The 23,182-nt window shown below is 56.7% G+C and overlaps 4 protein-coding genes across 4 annotated transcripts; 2 read left to right on the forward strand and 2 right to left on the reverse strand.

The window, feature by feature from the left end:
- Positions 1-4,011: 4,011 nt before the first annotated feature.
- On the forward strand, positions 4,012-12,422 carry PG985_008164 (uncharacterized protein; the record flags this gene model as incomplete). Its single annotated transcript, XM_066827932.1, has 2 exons — positions 4,012-10,511; positions 10,583-12,422. 2 exons carry the CDS (start codon positions 4,012-4,014, stop codon positions 12,420-12,422), a joined length of 8,340 nt encoding a protein of 2,779 aa, XP_066682844.1.
- A 980-nt stretch (positions 12,423-13,402) lies between these two features.
- On the forward strand, positions 13,403-15,561 carry PG985_008165 (uncharacterized protein; the record flags this gene model as incomplete). Its single annotated transcript, XM_066827933.1, has 8 exons — positions 13,403-13,697; positions 13,776-13,861; positions 13,952-14,036; positions 14,132-14,227; positions 14,313-14,334; positions 14,390-14,526; positions 14,639-14,898; positions 14,965-15,561. 8 exons carry the CDS (start codon positions 13,403-13,405, stop codon positions 15,559-15,561), a joined length of 1,578 nt encoding a protein of 525 aa, XP_066682845.1.
- Positions 15,562-16,405: 844 nt separating this feature from the next.
- Positions 16,406-19,000, reverse strand: PG985_008166 (uncharacterized protein; the record flags this gene model as incomplete). The annotated part of the gene is made up of 1 exon (XM_066827934.1): positions 16,406-19,000. The coding sequence occupies one exon, from the start codon at positions 18,998-19,000 to the stop codon at positions 16,406-16,408; it is 2,595 nt and encodes an 864-aa protein (XP_066682846.1).
- A 1,841-nt stretch (positions 19,001-20,841) lies between these two features.
- On the reverse strand, positions 20,842-22,547 carry PG985_008167 (uncharacterized protein; the record flags this gene model as incomplete). The annotated part of the gene is made up of 4 exons (XM_066827935.1): positions 20,842-21,159; positions 21,240-21,520; positions 21,581-22,142; positions 22,215-22,547. Coding segments are annotated over 4 exons (1,494 nt in total), but the record flags the coding sequence as incomplete, so codon positions are not given.
- Positions 22,548-23,182: the final 635 nt, after the last annotated feature.

Raw genomic sequence — 23,182 nt, forward strand, 5'->3', positions numbered from 1 at the left:
CAAGATTTTCGGCTACATCTTGGCGTTGGGGGCGCTGGAATGGGGCTTTACCATGCTGACTGATGCTGTTGGCTTATTGAATTGATGACTCTTCCCAGGCATATAACGCGAACCAACACCCACGGCGCGGCATGGCTGGGTGAGAATATTTACACAGTTCGCGTCGGTTGGGTCATCTAATCTGGTTATTAGTAAGCTCTCGCTCTCGTTCCATTTCGTTCTCTCTTTCAAGCTCGGATGGAATGCGAGCAGATAGCTCTGTCGGCTGGGATGGATGGGCGGATAAACCATCCAGACCTCTCCAGTGGTTCGGAGTTGTTTGCGCGTTTGCGGGATGCCCGAGATGCTGTTGTTAGTCGCACCTAAACGCACACTCATCCGACGAGCTCGGCTGCTGCAACTTCAGGCCATTCGGCCCCGAGTGTGTGGCGAGCGTGTGATATGCATGCAATTTTCAACGCTGCACTACAGCGTGGATGCTAGGTGGTAGTGTCAACCCTAATTCATCTGAAACAGACGCACGCCAAGTCATCAACCGTGGTGGTGGGATGGGATCGTCGTCAGCTAGGTATTGAAGGATCGGGCTAACGGCTCTCTGCCCGTCCTTTTGACCAACTTGCAGAGAAGTAGGTATGTAGGTAGTGTAGGACAGACAGCCACGGTCGAGTCGTACCGCGCATCTTGTAATAAGCCTGGCATCCGGTTGTTTGGCGGGCGTTGTGTGTGTGGGCGTCACACCTCGCCCAATGCAAAATCAATTACAGCGCTCCTGTTTCTTTCGTAGGGGTGGCGCGGCATGCCCGCTGATTGGCCGGCTTAGACGGCCGGCACACCCACACCACTGGGGCAGGGCACCGAGTTGCAGGGTGGAATGGGAGCTGGAGTTGGCCGGTTGGGTGGGTGGTCAGCAATTCTGCAGGGTGGCCCAGCTGAGGAGCGTGATCTTCGGTGTGCTGACGCGAGGCGAACAAGACCGAGCTGGGCTCTTTACAGTAGAGAAATATGAGCCTATAGATCAAATGTGCAGATAACCTCATCTCAAATACGCAGCTTGTACTACCCTCTCATGTTTCATGATGCGTGTTTGATATGTCAGACAGATGTTATCCAACCCGACTTTGAGTCGCATGACCGTAAAGATTATTGGGCGGATTCATGACTAAACTCATGGAGCTTCGGGGCTGGGCCATATGGGGGGGGGGGGAGACTCTGCTAGGCGCGGCACAACCAGACACTTGCAGAATACCTAACATAATGAGATGATCAAAGAATAAAGCGACCCGATAATGAAAAGCAATTTCCACAAAGGATCTCGGCTGCTCCATGCTTCGGATGGCAGTGGGTAACAAACCGCCCAACTGCCTGCCGCAGGGGTCGGCATACCTCATGAGCAAAGGCGATTCGACGCTATGGATGCTGTTGGTGTCTGTGCGATTGCGGGAGCTAGACAGGCAGAATCCATTCGCCAATCCTGCAATGCCCACCTTTGAATTATACCGAGTCTTCCTTGAGGCATGTTGGTCGTCCGTCAGCAGGTGGCTCATGTTGGACTGTTGGCACATGCCTGAGGATGCTGAGGAACGCCTCTCAGCTTCATCGCGTGTATTCTGGCACTTGGTAAACAAAGAAAAGCATGAAGTAGAGTTTAGACCAGTCCTGGATAAAAAGGAATCACTCGGGAGCCATTGCGGGAGTGAATGTCGGCTTTTCGTGGAGGTGGACGAGCCTGGCGTGATTGGACCGGACGACCGAAGTCATATGAAAACCGGCTTGCTCGTTGAGCCAATCTGTCCAAATCACCAGACTCGGTCGCTCGGGGGCTCGGCTCTGGTCAATATGCACTTGATGATAAGCCCGTCCTATTTCGCTTACGGCCTATATCGCATGACTCTCGCTGCGATTAGGCAGTTGACGTTGGGTAACAACCCTCCAGCCCTGCCTGTTTCCTGGACACAACAACGATCCATCGGATTCCGAAAGATGGAGAGCTTGGCCGACGGTGTCGTCAGTTCACGTTTAACTGATCCGGATGGGCCGACAAGGAAGGAATGCGTGATTGCTTGCTGGTGCTTGCTGGTGCTTGCCATCTCCATGTGTTCTTCAAGACCCAGAACTCAGCCCTAGTCACCATCACAGAGCTGGCCCCCCACCCACCTTCTGGTTGCCATGACGTCGAATTCTATTGGCGAGATATTCTTCCCATGCGGCCTGGCGAAGCCCCAGGTTGGGCAGACGCGGGAAGATCGACCGCGGCAGGAATATTTTGACAGATCGACCTGGCGCAGCAATGACGATGTGGCCACCGTGCGCAGAATCGTGTACTAGGATTTCTCATGTTCCCTCAGCGTCTCTTCCAACAAGTCCACTCGTGACATCTCTGTGCCTCTCGGCGGAAATCAGTTGTCCATGTCTGCTTGGATTGCTGCGCTCAGGTGCGCTCAGGTGGGGTTGGAATGCTCATGTATGTATATATGCTGTAGTACCCTCTATGCCCCTGCCCCGCAGCAAACCAACCCTGAGAGTTTGGGGCCCTTTATGCCTTCCAACAAGCACTTGACTCGCGCAAGTGCTGACAAGAATGCTGGGGAATAGTCGCATAGCTGTTCCGGTCCCAGTGCCGTGGTATGACGCGGTGCGTCTCTCTCAGCGCACTGTTCATTGCTTTGCCAAATGAACGGTGGTGGAGTGCTTGGCCAATCTTAGGTAAGGCAAATTTCTAGTGAAGTGACGATTAAGAAAAATGATAGCTCCCAGGTTGGTCTCAGAAAATGGATGAGAGAGAACTGGGGCACAGCCGCGCTACTGCCACCCGGCAGCTGTTTTACCGCGACGGGTGGGAAGGAGACCTTACTGCCTTGGGCCTGGCGCAGATGTATTTTTAGCCCGTACCACGCGAAAGTCCCAAGTCCCCCGCAAAGCCCGACAATCGGCCGGGCGTGTTTACTGGGGCGCTCGCTTTCCTTACTGCTATGACCTCAGGCCTGGATCCGCCCCAGGAAGTGCACTCGATATTCACATCAGTTGCGCGCCGAGGGATCGCATCCTTCTGCTGTTAGGTGTGTGGCATAACATCAAACTCCCCTAGTCCTGGAATGGAGGGCAAAACAAGCACTTTTCTGTTTGTTTGGTGCAACCCAAAAACTCCGAGGAGGAAAAGCTTTTTATCTTTGGGTGCTCTTCCGATCGGTGTTGTGTCTGTCTAATATGATGTTACGGGGTCACGTTTAGCAATTCAGGCCAGTCGTCTATTCTTGTGCGGAAGTGCTAATAGACGCAAGCTACGCAATATGCTTACTACAGGCAGACACACACATTCGCCCTCTCGCCCACGCAGACATCAGACAGAACCCGCTACTTGGTTAGTTAGTGCACATCTGCACTGTCTGACTGTAGCCGAACGTCAATTTGGTCAATGTGATTCCTTTTCTGCCTGGTTTCCACTTTCCACTTCCCACCCTTCCCACCGTCGACAGGCAATGCACACCCCTGCTCTTTCCTTCTTCCACCTGCCAAATGCTCCGCCCGCCGAATGGGTCTGCCCCCCGTCCGTGCCATCTGCCCTGGGCGAACCGACCAAAGTATACTGTTATAGATGGCCTGGAAATAGGACCCTAGATTGTACTGCATTTACTTACATACGCATTGAGGAGCTAGCCCATACACACTGCTCCATGAACACACTCATGCGCCGTCTTACTGTGATACAGGAACTTGATATCTGCCACCTTGCCCCCCATTCCTAGTACTTCTTACCACCTTCATCCTTCCAATTATTTACTTCCTCCCCCACTGACTCCGTCCGTCCGCACTTACACGCCTATCATTTCGCACTCTCATACTACCACCACCCGTCGGACAGTGAATGCGATTATAACCTACTTTCATTATACTCTCAACCATAAACATTCTCAAACACAGGCAAGGGTCACCGAATTTCAAGCTTTTGACCCCTTTTGGGCGGCAATCTTACACGAAATCTCACAGTATAGTTCAAGCCACGAGGACGCGGCAATGGACTACTTACAGATACCTCCGCTGGACACGTCTTTCGGCATGTTTGGAGAGGAATCTACAGAAAAGGCTTTAGCCAGGGGGAGAACTCTATCCGCCAAGCGGAGACTGCTCCCCAGTATACGCACCTCCATGTCTTACAGTCCCGCCACCAGGCCGCCTATTCCCCAACTTTCGCCAAAATCGGCCGCGGCCGCCGTTGCAGATGCGCTGGGAATTTCAGTCAGCGACTTGGAGCCGCCGCGAACGGCAGAGGAGCGCCGGGACCTCCGCAGGACGAGCTCGATATACACGACCACGCCAGACCGCAATGTGGAAGTGACGCCGGTCGACAACAAGATTGAGAAAAGGTTGATATCAGCAGTGGCGGATACGTTAGGCCTACCTATATCCTCGGTACAGCGGGACGAGTCGTTCCAAGACCTCGGCGGAGACACGAGAGCGGCGAGGCTTCTCAGGGCGCGCTGTATGCAAGTTGGCCTGACCGTAAAGACACGGGACATTATCGGTTGCAGGACCTTGGCCGAGTTGGAGACTCGCATCACGCCCATGCACAGGTCGCCATTTGGGGAGCCTTCCTGCACGATCAGCCCTCTTAAGCTGAGCTCACCCATGAATTCCTTCAAAGGCACGGCGGCGGCTGCCGGCCAGCAAAGGCCGTTACCGGACTTGAACAAACCCATGTTGCAACCAAAGGCCTCCAAGAGATATCATAACAGGGTCGAGCAGGTACTATCGCTAAACAGCGATGTCGCAAAGGCGTGCGTGATCAAACCAAAAGCGGGTATGTTTGAGGGACAGACCGTGGCCTTCCTCAGCCTCGCCAGCTGCATCATCGAAGGACCAAACGATTGCGATATCAAGCTTCTCAACGCCTACTACACCAGCCCGCTCCCCTCCATCCGGGCCGCAGTCAAGGCCAAGGTCGATGAGTCCCAGGTACCGAGCGTCTGGGTTGTCCTGGAACGGCTGCCCCTCGACGACAACGGCGTGATCAACCGGAGAAAGATGCAGACTTGGATCCAGAACGCCAACGAGGAGCTCCATCGCCAAATCATGTCGGTGGAGACCCAAGAACTTCTGGTCGCGCCCACCACTGATAGGGAGGTGCAACTGCAGAGGCTCGTAGGCACGATACTGCATATGGATGCCGAATCGATTAGCATGAACCAGTCGTTCCTTAAGCTCGGCGGTGACTCCAAGATGGCTATGCAGCTCGTGGTCCGCTCTAAGTCTTTGGGTCTCTCGTTCAAGGTGGAAGATGTTCTCCAGACCATGTCTCTAACGCAACTTGCCGCCTTGGCCGTATCCAGCGACGAGATAGCAAGGAGGTCATTCGAGGATACGGGTAAGGAGACCGAGATCTCACCGATGCAGCGTCTCTATTTCCACACCGTCATGGGAAACAAGTCTCTCCTGAGAAGCTCTCGCAGCGGTACATATAGATTCAACCAAAGCGTACTGCTACGGATCAACAAGTCGATTGGTATTGAAGATGTACATGCCGCTGTCGAGGCAGTTGTCGCACATCACGCCGTGCTGCGGACCCGGTTCAGGAGAAGCGGGGCGTCCTGGACTCAACACACCCTTTCGGAGGTGCCCTCCTCGTACCACTTCGGCCACCATGCCGTAGGCACCAACGCAGAGATGGAGGCGGTGATTAAGCAGGCCCAGATCAATATTGACATTGAGAACGGCCCGGTCTTTGCTGCCCACCATTTCCACACGAATGATGGCTGCCAAGTCCTGTATTTGGTGGCACACCATCTTGTCATCGACTCTAAGTCGTGGCGCATCGTCTCGGAGGATCTGGAGGAACTACTTACTAATGGCACGCTGGCAACCCACCACCTCGTCTCGTATCAGGCCTGGTCCTCTCACCAGCGGCGCCGCATCGATCGCATGGAGGACGCTGCCAAGCTGCCGTTCCCCATCAGCCCCGCCAACTGCGACTACTGGGGGGTTCAGAGCCATCGCAACACATACGGCAGCACAGTGAGCTATGGCTTCACGCTGGGATCCGACCTTGCTAGCGCCCTCGAGGAAAGCAACCACGCGCTTCGCACCGAGTCCTCAGACATTTTCAGGGCGGCTCTTCTGCAATCCTTTTCTAAGACTTTCACCGACCGGCCCACTCCCATCATCTGGAGCCAAGAGAATGATCGGACAGCCCTGGATTCCGAGGTCGACATTACACAGACAGTCGGGTGGTTTACCTCACTATCGCCTCTGTCGCTTTCCGTTAGCCAAACGGAAGACATGTCGAGGGTACTGAGCCGGGTCAAGGATGCGCGCCTTGCGGTCAGCGAACGAGGCGTGCCCTACTTCGCCTCTCGGCTTCGCGATGGGATAGCGGCAGATGCCTTTGCATCCTCAACCTGCCCCATGGAGGTCATCTTCACTTACGCTGGACCGACGGCGAGCTCCGAGCGTCAAGACCGCCTCCTAGAGCAGCTTCCCATCCCCACCCAGTCCTTAGTCTCGGAGACATCCGACATTGGAACCAGTGTCGGCCGCATCGCCCTCTTCGAAGTCTCTGCATCGGTTGGATACAGCGGCGAGCTCAAGTTCAAGTTCGTCTGCAACCGCGACTCTCAACGTCAGGACCTCATTCAGCACTGGGTCCGCAGCTGCGAAGGACACCTCCGCCAGGCTATCCAACGTCTGCGCAATCAGGTGCCTGAACTCACCCTCGCGGATATGTCTTATATTGACATCACATATGATGGCGTTACCAAGATGAACAGAGATGTTCTCCCGGAGTTCAACGTCGAGGTATCCAACATCGAATGCATATACCCCGTGACCGCCAACCAGCAAAACCTTCTCATCAACGAGGCTCTCGTATCCGGCACATCCATAATGCAGACCATCTACACGATTGATACCATCGGAGGCTATGTGGATGTTGGTCGCATCTGCGCGGCCTGGCAGGGTATCATTGAGAAGCACCCGGCGCTGAGAACTGTCTTTTCGGACAGTGTCTCCAACAACGGACTCTATGACCAGATCATACTCCGGCGCCACTCGCCCAACATGCTCTTCATTGAGAGCTTCCTGGCCGAGGAAGCCCTGGACGCCATGGAGAGGCTCGCTCCCCCCAAGTTGGCCAAGGGCACCCCTTGGCACAGATTAGTAGTATGCCAGGCGCCGGGCAAGACTCTCCTGAAACTGGAGATCAGCCAGGCTCTTTGCGACCCTGCCAGCCTCATCAAGATCTTCGACGAGCTCGACAGGGCGTACTTCCACCATGAAACCTCGACCACCGCAGCCGTTCGCTATCCCGAGTATCTTCAATGCCTGAAGACGACTCCCGTCAGCACCGAGTTCTGGCGTGAGTTGCTGACGGATGTACCGCCTTGCCAGTTCCCCACCTTGGTCTCGAGATGTGTGGATGTCAAGGATTTTCACATTGACTCCATCGATTTGGGTATTCCGCAGGAAGCCCTGGTGGAATTTGCCGGCAAGTACGAGATTCAGGTCGCTTCAGTACTGCGGGTGGCCTGGAGTCTGGTGTTGCGAGCCTATGTCGGCTCCGACGCTGTTTGCTTTGGCTACCGCACATCCGGCCGCGACATCCCGGTTAAGGGGCTGTCGGATGCGGTGGGCTGCTTCTCCAACACTCTGGTGTGCAGCATCAATCTGCACCCGTCGCGGCTCATTGACGAGCTGCTGATGCTCTCGGACGACATCCATAAGGACTCGCTTCATCACCAGCACGTGTCGGTGAACAACATCCAGCATGCTCTGGGCACCAAGGGCGGCCGTCTCTTCAACACTTGTCTGTCCTTTGGCTACGAGAACACCCTCGACTCCCAGCCGGGCTCTCGACTTTACCCCCTCAAGATGAATCAGCATTCCGAGTATGATGTCAACGTCGACGTCAACTTCCGAAACGGCGGGGTTGCCGTGGACATGGGCCACCGCATCCTGGCCCCTGAGCAGGCCAACCACGTGGCCCGCGCCTTCGGCCAAGCCATCCAGTGCCTCATGCAGTTGCCTGCCAGCACGGTCAAGGACGTAAACCTGTTCAACGACTACGACCAAGAGCAGGTCCTCCGGTGGAACGGGCGCTCCAAGCCCGAGCAAACCAAGGACCACATCCACCGACTGATTGCGGAGCACGCCATCGAGAACTCGGACATCCAAGCCGTGTGTGCGTGGGACGGCGACTTGACGTACGGTGAGCTGGACGAGCTCTCCATGACGGTCGCCAGCCACCTGCGGAACCGCGGAGTCACGGCCGACAGTGCCGTGCCCGTCATCGTCGACAAGAGCCGATGGGCCATCGTCGCCATGCTGGGCGTGCTCAACTCGGGCGGCATTCTCGTGCCCGTCGACGCCGAGCTTACCTCCATGTTCGGTTGGGTAACCAAGAGCGTCGGCGCCAAGATCGTTCTGGCCTCGGAGAGCGTGCGCTCTCACCTTGACGGTGCCGTGTCTTGTGACGTAGTCTATCTTAACGAGGAGACCATGGACTCCATGGCGTTCCAGCCCGTCGCCGTCACGCCCCCGGACACCAAGTCCCACCAGACGGCGTGCATCCTCTTCGAGCACCAGGGCACCAAGCAGCACAAGGGTATCAAGTACACGCACGGCGCCCTCTCGACGGCCTTCATCAGCCAGGGCCCGGCCCTCCGCATCAACCCATCCAGCCGCGTCATGCAAGTGTCTTCCTTCAGCAGCGACATTGCCCTGTCCGAGGTCTTCACGACTCTGATCAACGGCGGCTGCATCTGCGTGCCCTCGGCTGCCGAGAGGCTCGCCGACTTTACCTCGGCCGCGTACCGCATGCAGGTGAACTGGTCCTACCTGACGCCCACGCTTTCCCGCAGCCTCCGCCCGGAGAACCTTCCGGATATGGCTATCGTCTGCTTCCGTACGCTCCACCTCGATGAGGATACCTACGCTCCCTGGGCAGATCGAGCCAAAGTCCTCCTGGCCTATGGGTCGGCCGTGTCTTGCCCCTTGGGGTTATCCGCCTCCGAGGTCAAGGATGCCAGCTCCCTGCGGTGCATCGGAAAGCCCGCGTGCGGTAACTTCTGGGTCGTTAGCCAGACGAAACTCAACCGGCTTGTGCCCATTGGCGCCGTTGGTGTTCTTGTCATTGAGTCTCCCACTCTAGCTGAGGGCTATGAGACTGACGAGAAGAACGTCATGCGCTGGAACCCGGCGGCTAAGGCGCCCGGCCGACTCCTGCGGACTGGTCACCTTGTCCGCTACAAGGAGGACGGGCAGCTCAAGCTGGTGGCCGGCCAGGGCGAGAAGACGACCATTCAGGGCAAGTCGTTCCTCGCGTCCGAGGTCGAGCCTCACCTGCGAAAGTGCCTGGGCCGCGGCGTGGACGTGGTTGTCGACACCATTGCCTTCAACTATCGGGACAGCAACTCGAACCCCATCCTCGCCGCCTTCATCCAGCTGGGCGACGAGCTCTTCGGCGAGGACGAGGATCTGACCCAGCTCAGCCGGCACACCAAGGAGAAGCTCTACCTGGCCAAGCGCACGGCCGAGATGTCCCTGCGCGACACGCTGCCCAGCCACATGATCCCGTCCACCTTCATCCCCGTCCGCAAGATCCCCCTGACGGCGTCGCTCGAGGTCAACCGCATCGCCCTCCAGCGGCTCATCGCGGGCTTCTCCAAGACCCAGCTCCTGTCGCTCGCTAGTGTACCTAACCCCCGTGAAGTCCAGGCCGAAGGGCTCAACCCACTCCCGTTGACCCGCATCGAAGAACGCGTCCGCACCCTGTGGGCCTCCGTCCTGAGCATCGAGGAGTCCTCCATCACGGCCGAGGACGGCTTCCTCCGCCTCGGCGGCAACCACGACCTGGCCCACGAGCTCGTCATCGCCTGCCGCCAGCACGGCATCTCGCTCTCCGTCATCGACATCCTCCGCAACACGTCCCTGGCCGAGATCTGCCGGGGCATCACGCTGTCCAGCGTCGCTCTGCCCTCGCTAAGCATCAACAAGATCGGCAACAACAGCAGCAGCCCTCGGAACATCCACCACCACAGGCGCGGTGGTAGCAGCAGCAACAAGAGTAAGAACGGACCCGCCACGCCCACGAGCCCCGCGCAGGCCTTCATCGACGAGTCCATCGTGCCGCAGCTCGGGTGCGACCGGGACGCCATCGAGGACATGACCGAGGCGTCGTCGCTGCAGACCATGTTCGTTGAGGCGGGCATGCTCGAGAGTAAAGGGGCCGTCGATTGGTTCGCCATCCACATCCAGAACAATGGATCGCTAGACTGGGGTAAGCTCGAACACGCCTGTAACTTGCTTACGCTGGCCCACCCCATCCTCCGGACGACATTCGCTACCCATGACAGAAGACTTTGGCAAGTGGTCCTCCGCCACCCGCAGGCCCACGCCCCGCACCGCCTCGTCGACTTTGGCCGATATCAGTGTCCTGGCTGGCGACTATCGGCCCTGGCCGGCAAGCTCGTCCGCCGGGACCAGGTCGCCCCCGTCGACTTCCGGAAGCCCGTCACCAAGTTCTTGTAGGTCTTCCTCCCCTTATATTGTATCTTTATTTGAACCGGCAATATACTGATATTTGATAACGCTCTAGTTACCTCGACGGCGGAAAGAATGCCGTCCTCCTTCTGAGACTATCGCGGGCCCAGTACAACGACCTTTCCATGCCCGTCTTGCTGAAGGACCTGAGCCGGCTCTACGAACAGGGCGAGTTGTCGACCCAGAACGCGGGCTTCTGCGATGTCATGAGGGCTGCCAAGCAAGCTTCCAGGAACGGGGCTGCCGACTATTGGAAGAACCTGCTGCAAGGCTCACAGGTGACCCAGGTGGTGGCCCATACAGCCCCCAGTGCGGCGAGTATTGAGCCCAAGACTATCTGCCAGCAAATCCCCACTGGCTCGTTGCAGAATCTCGGCATCCCGTTCGAGACTATCCTCAAGGGTGCGTGGGCCATCGTCCTCTCTAAGCTATCTGGATCCGACGATGTTGTCTTCGGCCACCTCGTCGAGGGCAAGCATCTCCATCTCGAGAACGTGCTGGGGCCCTGCGGTGGCATTGTCCCCGTGCGTGCCCAGATCCCCACGGTGCCCGTCACGCCCTACGAGTACTTCCGGACGGTGCAGAGCCAGCACGTGGCCAGCATCCCGTACGAGAACATGCAGTTCATGGACATTGTGCAGCAGTGCACGAGCTGGCCCGCCTGGACGCGCTTCAGTACCGTGGTGCAGCACCAGACCCGGAGCGAGCGGGTGCACGAGCGGGTGCGCGACTTCGCCATCGGCAACGCCGCCTGCCGGCTCACCGCGATGGCGGCCAACCACGTCTACGCCGACCTCTTCGTCAAGTCGGTCCCCGTCGCGGGCGCGCGCATCGACCTCTCCCTCACCTTCTGCGAACGCCGCGTGCATCCCCTGTTCGCCGACGAGGTCCTCAAGATGCTGTGCTCCACCATCAGCCTGCTCACGTCGGCCTTTGTCATGGAGCCCCTCGTGCTCAAGAGCTTGAACAACGACACCATCACCGCCAATAACAACAACGACACCGCCTCGGCCGGTGGCGCCCCCCGCATCCCGCTCTCGCCGGTCCGGTCCGAGGCCGCGGGCCCGGGCAGCGCGGCCTCCTCTTTCTCGCCGCCGGTGCAGGCGGTGCTCCCGGACCACGCGGGCGCCATCCACGCCGTCATCTCGGCGGGCTGGGAGGCGGTCCTGGGCGCGGCGTCGCTGGCGCGCGTCAGCAACGTGCGCTCCGTGCCCTTCTACGACCTCTGGGGCTCGCTGGTCCCCGCGGCCGAGCTGGCCCGTTTTTATAATGAGAGCATGCCGCACCTGGGCGTGCCCGGGCTGTCGGAGCAGGCGACCGACTTCACGCTCGAGGACGTGGTGGACGCGCCGACTATGATGGCGCAGTACGAGATGATGATTGCGAAGCAGCAGGGGGTCTACCGCCCGCGCCGTCAACATTCTTCTTCGTCGAACGCCGCCGGCAGCAAGCGGAGCCCCAGCATGGTGCTTCGCACCAAGAGCAGCGCCTGGGGCAAGAACTTCAAGAAGCTGACGATGGCGACGGGGGCCGCTGGCGGCGTGGTGCCGCCGCCCGCCATTCCCGAAACGGGACACGTTGGATTGACGACGGGAGGTGCGATGCCGCCGTCGACGCCGACGCACGCGCGCCACCGCAGCAACGGCAGCTCCATGGAGTCCATGACGACGGGCAGCAGCCAGAGCGACGAGGACGAGGTCCGGGACGAGGTGTCGCCCGTTTTGACGGCGTCGCCGACGGCGACGATGCGGTTGGCGCGGCGGTGGACGACGGTTGGCAGGGATAAGGAGGCTGTTGCTGCTGCCTCTTCTCGCACCGCGACGACGGGGGGTGGCAGCGGGTTGACTAAGAAGAAGTCGACGGCGCAGTTTTTGGAGAGGTTTGGGATGATTTGAGGGGGAAAACAGTCATTATTCATCTTGTTTTCCCCTTTTGGACAGTATTTTGGGGTTTTCCTTTGTTGTTGATTTACTACTGACATGTCGTCGTTTTCTATGTTGGGAAGAGAAAAACGGATTTGGAAATCAACACCATATGAGATGGGCGGTTACAGTTCAAGAGGTATCATAGCTGTGGCGTATTGGGTATTTGTTTGTCGTTTGTTTTCTTCGCCTTGCAAGGTGTGTATATGGATGATACCCAGAGTTGATTTAGAATTGCAAATATCCTTAGTATGGTAAACAATAGATTGATCCACACATACTCGCCTCGCTCTCCTTCATTCGGCCCTTCTGATGTGACTGCTACCATAATCATTGGTAAGCGAGCCCTGATGAAGTCATGGCTGTCTGCACTCCTAAGGGGTTTCTCCAGCATACGTCAGCTAATACTGCCAATGTATATCAGGTCACTCCGCGAACTTGTACCCGGGCAATCTGCCGAGCATGCAGGGAGATCCGGAAGGGCCTGGCGGGAGCGTCTAGAGCATCCAATCGGGCCCCGGTCTCTCATCCCTGACATTGGCATTGCGGGGGGCGGGGGACGGGAGCGGGGGTCTGATGCGTGTCCCATTTGAGATCTGATCAGCTGGGGGGCACCGCTTTATCCCCGCATGATCGTCGTCGGTCTATCTTACCGGTACTTATAGGAACCTGGGGTGGCAGAGAATAAGTGCCGGAGGTTGCAAGTACTGTAGGACATGAGACACCACGGCAGCTACTTCTTGAAGCTAAGAGTCGGGTCGTTCTGTTTTGCCTTTTTATACATAAAGCCGGTACACCATTCAACTCCCGATTGGATCATTCAGAAAAGCCACAGAACTGTTTGTGGTGTTGTTGTGTGAGATCTGATCTCAATTCCCAGATCTTGGTCCCGAAGATTGATTGACGTTACACCCGGATTGACGTCTCCTCGCCCGCCCAACAACAACAACAACATGACCGCCAAGACCGCCTACGACGAGGACAGCGGTCTCGAAGCCGGTGCGCAGCACGTCGAGACGAGACGCGAGGAGCGAGGCGACGCGCCGTCGATCGGTGTCGGTGCCGTGTCCGAGACGGAGAAAGGCGGCGTGGGCGCCGTCGTCGGGGACGGAGGAGACAAGACGGACCTCGAAGACGGTCCCATTGATCCCGTGGCCGAGAAGAAACTCCTCTGGAAGTGCGATTTGCACGTCTTGCCTTCCATCACGGTGCTCTACTTCTTGGCTTTCATGGACCGCACCAACATCGGTACGTTTCGAACAACACCCTTTTGTCCGTGGGAGAAAAAAGGTCAGATTGAACTGACCAGGGGCACACGATACACAGGCAATGCGAAGATCCAGGGCATGACCGCGGACCTGAACATGACGGGTCGGGATTACAATCTGGCTCTGTTCATATTCTTCATACCCGTGAGTTGCCATGGGGATTGATTGCTGGATACGTTGCTATGTCGCAGGCACACATGGCTGACCCGAGAACACGTGCACGACGACTTGCAGTATATCCTATTCGAAGTCCCTTCGAACCTGATCATCAAGAAGCTCGCCCCTTCGACGTGGCTTAGTCTCATCATGGTCTTATGGGGTGAGTGGCATACATACCGCCTTTCCATGATACGTTTGCCATGTTGCTGGGCTGCTGGCAGAGTGAAGTTTGACCTGTTCTTACGTTGACAACAGGCATCGCTACCGTCGGCCAAGGACTCGTGACCAACGTTTCCGGTCTCGTGGGCTGCCGGTTCGTGATCGGCATCTTCGAGGCCGGCGTGTTCCCGGGTAAGTTACGAAGCATCCCATTCCCATTCATTGCACATGCCCTGTGAAGGAAAGGCCTACTAACTCTTCTCACGTCCCAACACAGGTTCTACCTATCTGATCAGCATGTAAGATAGCCGCCTCTCAATCACTGGATATACGCATGCTAACCCGGGCAAACAGGTACTACAAACGCTACGAGCTGCAATGGCGCATGTCCCTCTTCTTCTGCTCCGCCATCCTGGCCGGCGCCTTCTCCGGCCTCCTCGCCTTCGGCATCGCCAACATGGCAGGCATCGGCGGCTACGGAGCCTGGCGATGTACGTTGCCGTGAAATCTTTTCCCTCAATTTTCCTCCCCGCCATCACCCCTTTTCGTCCACACTTACTCCCACCAACTCGGGTTAAGTAAAGACTGACACAACCTCCACAGGGATCTTCATCATCGAAGGCCTCATGACCGTCGTCGTCGGCGTCGCCGCCAAGTTCTGGGTCGCCGACTGGCCCGAAAAGGCCGCGTTCCTGACGGAGCCCGAGCGGCGCATGCTGGTGCGCCGCCTGGCCGCCGACACGGGCGAGGCCCGCATGGACCGCCTGAACCGCCGCGCCGTCCGCCGCATCGCGACCGACTGGAAGATCTACGCCGGCACCCTGGCCTACTTTGGCGTCGTCAACACGGGGTACGCCGGGTCGGTGAGTTGTCATTACCCTTATATAGGACAAGTGTTGCCGTAACAGTACTGAATGACTCCCTCCCAGTTCTTCATCCCCACCATCCTCAACCAAATGGGCCTCACCGCCGAAGCCGCCCAAATCCGCACCATCCCCCTCTACATCGCCGCCACCGCCGTCTGCCTCCTGACCTCGCTCGCGACGGACCGGCTGCAGCACCGCTACGGCTTCGCCCTAGCCGGCATCCTCGTCACGTCGCTGGGCTACATCCTGCTGCTGTGCCAGACCCAGCCCGGCGTGACGGTGGCCGTGCGCTACTTCGCCTTGTTTCTGGTCGTCGCGGGGGGCTACACCACCCAGCCCGTCACCCTGGCCTGGCTCGCCAACGACGAGAGCGGCCACTACAAGCGCGCCGTCTCCTCGGCCGTCCAGGTCGGCCTCGGCAACGCCGGCGGCATCGTCGCCTCCAACGTCTTCTTCGACGCCGAGCAGCCCGCCTACTGGACCGGCTTCGGCGTCAGCCTCGGCATGCTCTGGGTCTGCGCCGCCGCCTGCACCTGGCTCTACCTCGGCGCCAAGCGCGAGAACCGCCGCCGGGACCGCGGCGAGCGCGACTGGCGCTTGACCGAGCCCGATGCCGACAACCTGGGAGACGACCATCCGAGTTGGAGACTGGCGACGTGAAAAAGGGTGCCTTGGTATACCGGGAACAGGTGTCAGTTAGCACATAGCAGTAGGATATCACAATGATCAGTACAGTTTCGGTTGGAATCAACGTGGCGAAATGCAGCAAGTAGTAGTGTGTATGTGCGCTTGTGCTCTGCGAGCTTCTGAATTCAAGCGTGCTGTCTATATGGGTGACTCGCATCAAGCTGAGATGACGTATATATTGTGTGAACGAGACACAATTTCCAAGTCATCACCTAAAGTAGCAGTATATTCTATTTCCCACCAACGCCACATGTAAACACATCATCATCCGTGATCCTTGACCCCTAGACAGTGGGCCTCATCCCTCAAACTGTCCGGCTGGCAAAACATACTAATATTTTGCTGAGACAAGCACCTGCGCATCGCGGAACAGCTTCGAAATGCGTCCAAGTCGTAAGCCCGCTTGCCTACACTCAAGGAAGTTGCGGTGCATCCATCCTGGATGCCATCCCGCTGTTCTTCCCAATCCAACGAAGACCCAACCGCAAAAGGAGACAACCGTCTCCCTGCTATCAGCATGGCCCGTTCTAGGGAGATGCGATGCATACATGCCTCCTTCCCAACCTGGATGTGATCTTGCTAGAAAACCCCATGAGGTGTGGCCTGGTCGACATCTCGCGGCGCGGCGCTTATCTGCTAGCCCAGACAGTCAGCCGACCTCTGGTGCTTGGTTATGACCAGGCCCAGCATTGCGGCATCGATGCTCTATTGCTGGGATAGTAGCACGCCGAATCGCCGCGGGCGGTACGAGTAGTCGTGGGGCGTAATTAGAACCTGAAGTGGTGCTGTTATTTGTCCCAAAACATGATTCAAATCATCAAGAAAATTCGCCCAATCGAGGACCGAAGTAACTTCCCTCAGGAACCGAGTACAATGCACATGGTGTCCCTTCGCATCCCGTTTGGTTGACCACATTGTTGCCCCACCAATTCAGTTCGACCATGGGCCACTGCAGGGTGAAGAAGATCAGAATGCCAGCAATCGCAATCGCACTGCTGAAAGATGCCGAGAGCACAAAGTTGTACTTGGACCAGAAGCCGACGTACTTCCGCTTCAGGAAGACCCACGAGAACCAAGCAATGGGAACCGACGGCCAGATGTACGAGATGTTGTACGGGCTCCAGGTCAAAGCGCCGTAGAACATGGCAATGGGGTGGATCTGGCGCAACCACGACTTCCTGGTCTTCTTTTGGATGTAGTAGAAAAGGATCGGGATGATGAGCCCGATGGGGAAACCAAGCAGAAGTAGCGGGTAAAGGCCGTCCTTGCCAAACATCCTGCTCGGCCCGACAGTGCCCCAGACGATGGACGCGGCAAAGAACGTGTTGATGCCCGGGCAGGTGAATCGGTATGGCGCTCCGGGGGTGCAGACGTCCGGAATCTGCTTCATCTGGAAGTTGAGCACGGCCACACAGATGACCGTCGAGATCAAAATTCCCATGACTTGCGCAGCGAAGGTCTGTCGCGGGGGCAGCTTGGCGTAATGGGCGATTTTCAGATCATTCGAAAAGAAGATGGCGTGTAGAACCGTGACGTAACCGAACGACTTGAAGTAGTTCATGGCAAGAGCGTTTCCTTGTACCCAGCTACCCCCAATAAACTCGGCGATCACATTGAGGGTAACTTCGACACCCGTCATTGCCTTGATGATGCCGATGGGTATGATGAAAAGAGCACACAGGGCCAGTCCGTAGAAGACGACCCCTGGGCTGCTAAAGGTTTCCCAGGCGCCAATGGCAGCACAGCCAAAAGCGATAGCACAAGAAAGCACCAAGATATTCCACCATTCGGGTATGTCCGCGTACGAGGCCATAAGGCGGTTGTGGACATCTTGATAGTGGCCCTCGTCCGGGTTGATCTCTTGCCGGAAGCTCCTGAACAAATTGCGGAACCCCATCATGATCTCATGGCGATGGTAAAGGTAGGCGTAAGACAGCGTTGCCGTATAGATGCCGAAGAAAAACACATAGACGACCAGGTTGCCGGCGGATAGGAAGGGGGGCGAATAGTTGGCATATTTGACCGGATCGAATAAACCAGTGCTCCAGTCGACAGCTTTACTAATGTTGTAGAGGGCACCGGTGTTGTCAAAGATACGGTTGCTGTTGATGGGGATGTAAGCCGTGTAGTAGGCGTTGGTGTAGAAGAAGACGGCAATGATGGCCCCCGATATGGCAGCGCCAATGAATTTGTTGAAGGTGCTGAAGAAGGGTAGCATGAGAGGGTCAGTGGCATCGAATAACAGGGTATTCCAGTCCCAGGTGGGCCAAGGGTTGAAGCCGAGGCCGTTGTTGAAGCCGGTGACGGTGTTGAGGTTGACATTATTCGGGGCGATCCACGACATCCAGCTGAAGACGCTCAACGCGGTGAAAATGTACCCGGGGAACCAGAAGTAGATAAACATGGCGGCGAAGGTGAGGCCAAAGAATTTCATGCGCGACATGGTAAATACCCTGCCGAAGGGGCTCTTGACTGGCGTGTTCTTGTCGTTGTGAAAGGCCGAGTTGAGGGCGATGGTCACGAGGGAACCGGGCCAGACGCAATACGACGGGAAGACCAGGAACCTCCGGACCAAGCCGGCCATGCCGTAACCCAGAAAGTTGGTGCAAAGGGCGATCAGTACCTGGTAGGCAAACTCGCCGGCGTAGCCCTGCTGGAAGTAATGGTACTGGGTCCAGATGATGTTGTTGGAGTAGGGAGTGTTCCAGCTGACGTTGGCCATGATGGTGATGAGCATATGCTCCTTTTTGGAAAACTTGCCGGGATTTAGGGAGTGCCGGGTACCCCACAAGGTAAAGCCGATGTCCGGAAGAACGCTCTCAAAAAACTTGCCGATGGGATAAGCCAAGAGCTGAGCCACGTTGGCCTGGACGGTGATGGCGGGCTGGCGGATGGAGAAGAGCTGGTTGACGAAGGAGAGGAGGACGGCAAACCCCATGCCGATGATCCAGGCGCGGATGGTACTACAGGGAATGGCGGGATCGTCGTGGTTGTCCACCACCGCTCGCACTTCCGGGTACGGGCTATTGACGGTAATCAGAGCAGCCTCGAGCTTCAGCTCTTCAATTAGTAGCTCATACTTCTCGGGCTCAGCAAAAATGGACAGGTTCTCGAGAAAGGAGCGGATCTTCTCAATGATGGCGAAGGGGAAGTTGGGATCCGTCTCATGGACGCGCAGGACCTCCTCCAGCATGGGCCTGATGTCATCCAGAGTGAGGCTCTTGGCCAGCAGCCGGGCTTGGAGCAGATCGCTTTCGCTGACATTGTGGTAAGCTTGAACCTGGATCTCGGACGGCGGAGCTGCTGCATCTAGACTGCCGTGGAAATTGTCGATGTGCGTCTTTTCATTCTCGACGCCGCCAGACGAGGACGGCGTCGGAGCGTCGGTTTTCTCCTCGACGACGCGTTCCATGACCTCGGATGTCACATGGGTTTGAGATTGAGCAGTCGCAGGCCGGGAGATGGCTTGCGACGAGTGAGTGTGATGTCGCAAGGCTGGGGTGATGAGAGATCAATCGATCATCAATTGATTGATGATTGATGAGTGAGTTGAGGCTCGACTAAGCTGGAAAGAATGGACGTCGCTAAAACTGGGGGTAAATGGGAATTGCAGGAAAGCGGTAATGCGGCCCTTGGGATCTAGGAGGGCCTCTTTGCTAGACTAGCTGGAGAGGTCAGTGGGTGGCCAGCCTGAGCTTAGACACTGCCTGCTGCGACTGAAGGACTGCCACCAAGCCACTCACTGCTGCTGCTGCCAGCTAGCAAAGAAAGGAAACGTCAAAAAGCCCGACTCCCCGCCGCCGCTTCTCTTGGCGCGCTAGTCCCGTTTTCGGTTTACTGCAGATGTAGATGCAGTGTGTACGTACGTACATTACTTGGCTGTCGGTACCTTTGCTGCAGTCAGTTCTTGTCCATTTGACATGTCTCTTCGACAGTGTCGCACTGATCGTCATTCGTCACAGCCTCTAGATCGGGAAGAATCTTCGCCTCAGGGCTCGCCAAAGTCACTAACCGTACGGAGTAACACGTCGTGCTATCAAATGGATTCTTTCCTTTCGTCCTCTTTATTCCAGCAAGTGCCTGGTGCAACCTCGCACCTGCCCAATCTCTGCTGGTAAATTGGAGAGATGCCGAGAATCCGGGTGCCCATATCTTTGGTGCTTGGCTCACCCCAGTCTGCGCTACCGTGAATTTTCCAGGGGGCTTTTGAGTGGCTTATGTGGCACGGGTGGCTCAAACTGACGCCAGTAGCCAGATTAACCTACTTGGACGAAAACACCGGGGATCCTGGCAGGGGTTCAGACTCCATCATCCATAACATTTGCAATCAAGTCAGTTTTCTTTCTGGTCAGTTCTCCCTCGATTCGGTCAGCGCGGGTCCCATATATTTTTTCGTTCCTGACTCGGACGCCTCAACAAGTGCCAGGGAAATGCAGAGAGAAGTGCAGAAACGACGTAATGATTTGGAAAGAAATGCTTGCCCCCCGCGCACCCGTTCGGGATGCTTGATGCTTGGACCATTCCCCGGAAACGAAGCGACGGGCTGTACATGCACAGAGACTTGTGTGTGTGAAGTTCTGTTGTGCATGGGGGCGGTTCAAGATGCATGCCTAGAAGCTAGACCAGCATTGATAAGCGGCTCACTCACTGACTGCTCGGGTTTGCTCTCGCCATGTCCCGGAACTCGGCTCCTGGTCCCAGCTGGCGTTTCTAGCACTTAGCACACACAACCCATAACTTTCCCATTAGCACTATCCAGTATACTCCGTCCATACACCGTCAATCCGCTCAGCTCCTCAGTAAATCCGCTCGCCCTGGATCGCAATAAACGTTGAGCTAGTGGCCTCGATTGAGATGCGGGCCTTCCGAGCCCGGTATCCGCCTGGCACCCAGCACCTGGCAACTGGATTCTGCACTCTAATGTGATTTGTAAGTAGGTTGCATGACATGTAGGGAATATGGGCACTGTAGCAAGCTTCCGATGAGGTGGGGGGCCGCATCACTCGCACTCGGGGCTCGATGGCAGGCAGCAAGCAGACAGGTGAAGGAAATGTTGCAAGTTTGGATTCTAGATTTGTCCTGGCCTTGAAGGTTCAATATTTTCTTGTTTTCAATTAAGTTAAAGCATCACCGACGCCCATCATCCGACTAGGTACTCGAGTTGCCTGGCCTTGTTTGATTGACCTTTGACCCCTAATCAACCTACCACTATGTAAATTACCTACATACCTAATGGTCCCCTGCAGCATACGGAAACCCCCGTCTTTCGATCACGTCGCCGCCGCCCGATTTCGAGTACACCTGACCACCATCGACGTGCCGGTCGATCTGTCTCTGCAGCTCGTCGTCCTTGAGCGTGTGCGGCTCGATGCCCGAACCCGCCAGCTCCATGTTCATGGCCTCGGCCAGCGTCAGCAGCGCCCTCCAGCCCCGAAGCACCTCGGGCTGGCCACCCTCGAGCGGGTCGTGCCTGCTTGACGTGTAGGACATCACGCAGAGGCCCGTCATCCAGAGGCCCATGAGTATAATTGCGATCAGGAGCTGCATGAGCGAGAAGCCCCATTGGTATTGCTGGGGCGCAGGAAGCAGTCAGCACACGAATGCAAGCCGTCGGTCCACGGTGAATGATTCAAGGTCAACCGAGTACTTACGTTCCGGACAGGCTGACAGGTCGCATTGGCAGCAATGTCATCCATTGTGAATGTCTGGTTGGCGGCCGTCCAAGCAACCCGCCCTTCGTCACTGAAGGGCTTCTGGCCGGTTCTTGGGTCAACCCAATCGTGCCCGTAACCATCGCCAATGAAGACGTTAACGTCGTCGAGGTAGAAGGCTGAGATGTTGAGAGAAGGAGCAGCCAGTGTGACATTACCATGATCAGTCGGCCAGACTGAAGTCTCGTTATGCAAGCCGTAGAAGCCATACTGCGAAGCGTCTTGAGTGTGCAGCCAGTCAGTAAATTGCTGGATAAGTCAACGGGCATCAGGTTACTTACAATACGACGTGGAGTTCTTCAGCTGACAGTTCAGGCTCTGCGACTTCTCCTTGCCTCTGCATCCCGCTTGCATAGCGGCGCCTCCCACCGCGGGAAGGATCCAGTTCGTGTTATCGCCCATCGTTTGATAGTCATGACCGCCCCCTACATTGAGGGAGATGATGTAGTCTCCCGTCAGGTTCAGCCGCCACCCGTCGTGAATGACATACGCCACAAAATCGAGGCTATCGAAAGGCACCATTTCTCCGCCCGAGGCTTGTACAAACCCCCTGGATAAGTTGATGTATCCGGTCATCGATCCCGACAGGGTCGGAAAGAGCAAAATAAAGACCAACGTGGCCACCATGAACGCCAAAGCAGTCGGAGGTACCACCCGGCGTCGACCTGTTACGCAATCTTTTATCAGTCGGTAAGTCGATACTATAGCTGGCTCGCTTTCGAGATAGATGGCCCGGAAGACTTGGTACGTGACCGGGTGGCGTCTCATAGAAACGGCGAGATACTGCCGGAAGACTTTGAACGATAGGAAGGCCATGGCCACGGCGAACCCGCGCCCGCCAACCTGTTGTTAAATGTGTTAGTGTCCATACCACACAAGATTGGGCAACATGATGCACATATGATCTACACGTACCGTATCCCAAACCACGTCAATGACCTTAGCGGCGGAGAACGACAGCGACCTCGCGGCCACGATGTTAATAGCGAAGAACTGGGATGTCGTCCACGGCCCCTTGTTCTTGTGGAACGGGATGAAAGACCCGTCGGCGCTGCACGCCGCCACGTAGTCTGGGAAGCCGTTGTCGGAAAATCGGACGGCATACAGCAATGCGAAGATGGACCCGACGACCCAGAGAACGGCCAAGGTGTACGCGCCGCGCCTTCGCCATTTGGGGGATGCTGTGAACTGCTGCGCGCTTCCACCCTTATTCGCACGCGGCGGTTCTTCCATCAGCAATGGCTCCATACTGGCAATTGATGCTACTTCCTTCGTCCATTCGTGGATGAGGATATATGGGCTCGGGATATGGCATGAGACCAGAGGAAGAATAGTTCGGAAAGAGAACCATTTCGCGCTGACAAGTAGAGAGAGATGCCACGATATTGCTTATCATGCGCCAGATCAGATCACGTCGATACGCGAAATGCGCAGCCCCCAAATTGAGGGGGGCGATGCCCTGATCCAGTTTCCCGTCGGCGCCTAAGTGCTTACTACTATCTATATTTGTCGATTGACGCTCCAGATGTAACTCGGGTATCTGCTTCATCGGCCCCATTGATTTCTCTCTTGGTAGCATATCAGCAGTCTTTAGGTATTATGGCAAAAGTAATACCACGATTCAAGACACTCACAACATCAATTGATCAAAACGCCGCGGCTGCGTTTTACCGACCAATTCGGGAAGAAACTGGACAGGACATTCGCTCGTACATGTAGCTTAACTCGGCCGCAATTGGCAGGGGTTAGGGGTTGGGGGTTCTTGAAGGCGGCCCCAAAGCACCAAAAAATCCCCAAGGCCATTGGAACCGCCCCATTGGAAGGGAATAGTAAAAGCCAGTACCCCCAACCTACATCGGGCTGCCATGTTCAGCAGCCCACAC

This window comes from Apiospora marii (assembly GCF_038362585.1).
Source record: "Apiospora marii strain CBS 49790 chromosome Unknown utg000005l_segment0_segment0, whole genome shotgun sequence".
Classification (NCBI taxonomy): domain Eukaryota; kingdom Fungi; phylum Ascomycota; class Sordariomycetes; order Amphisphaeriales; family Apiosporaceae; genus Apiospora; species Apiospora marii.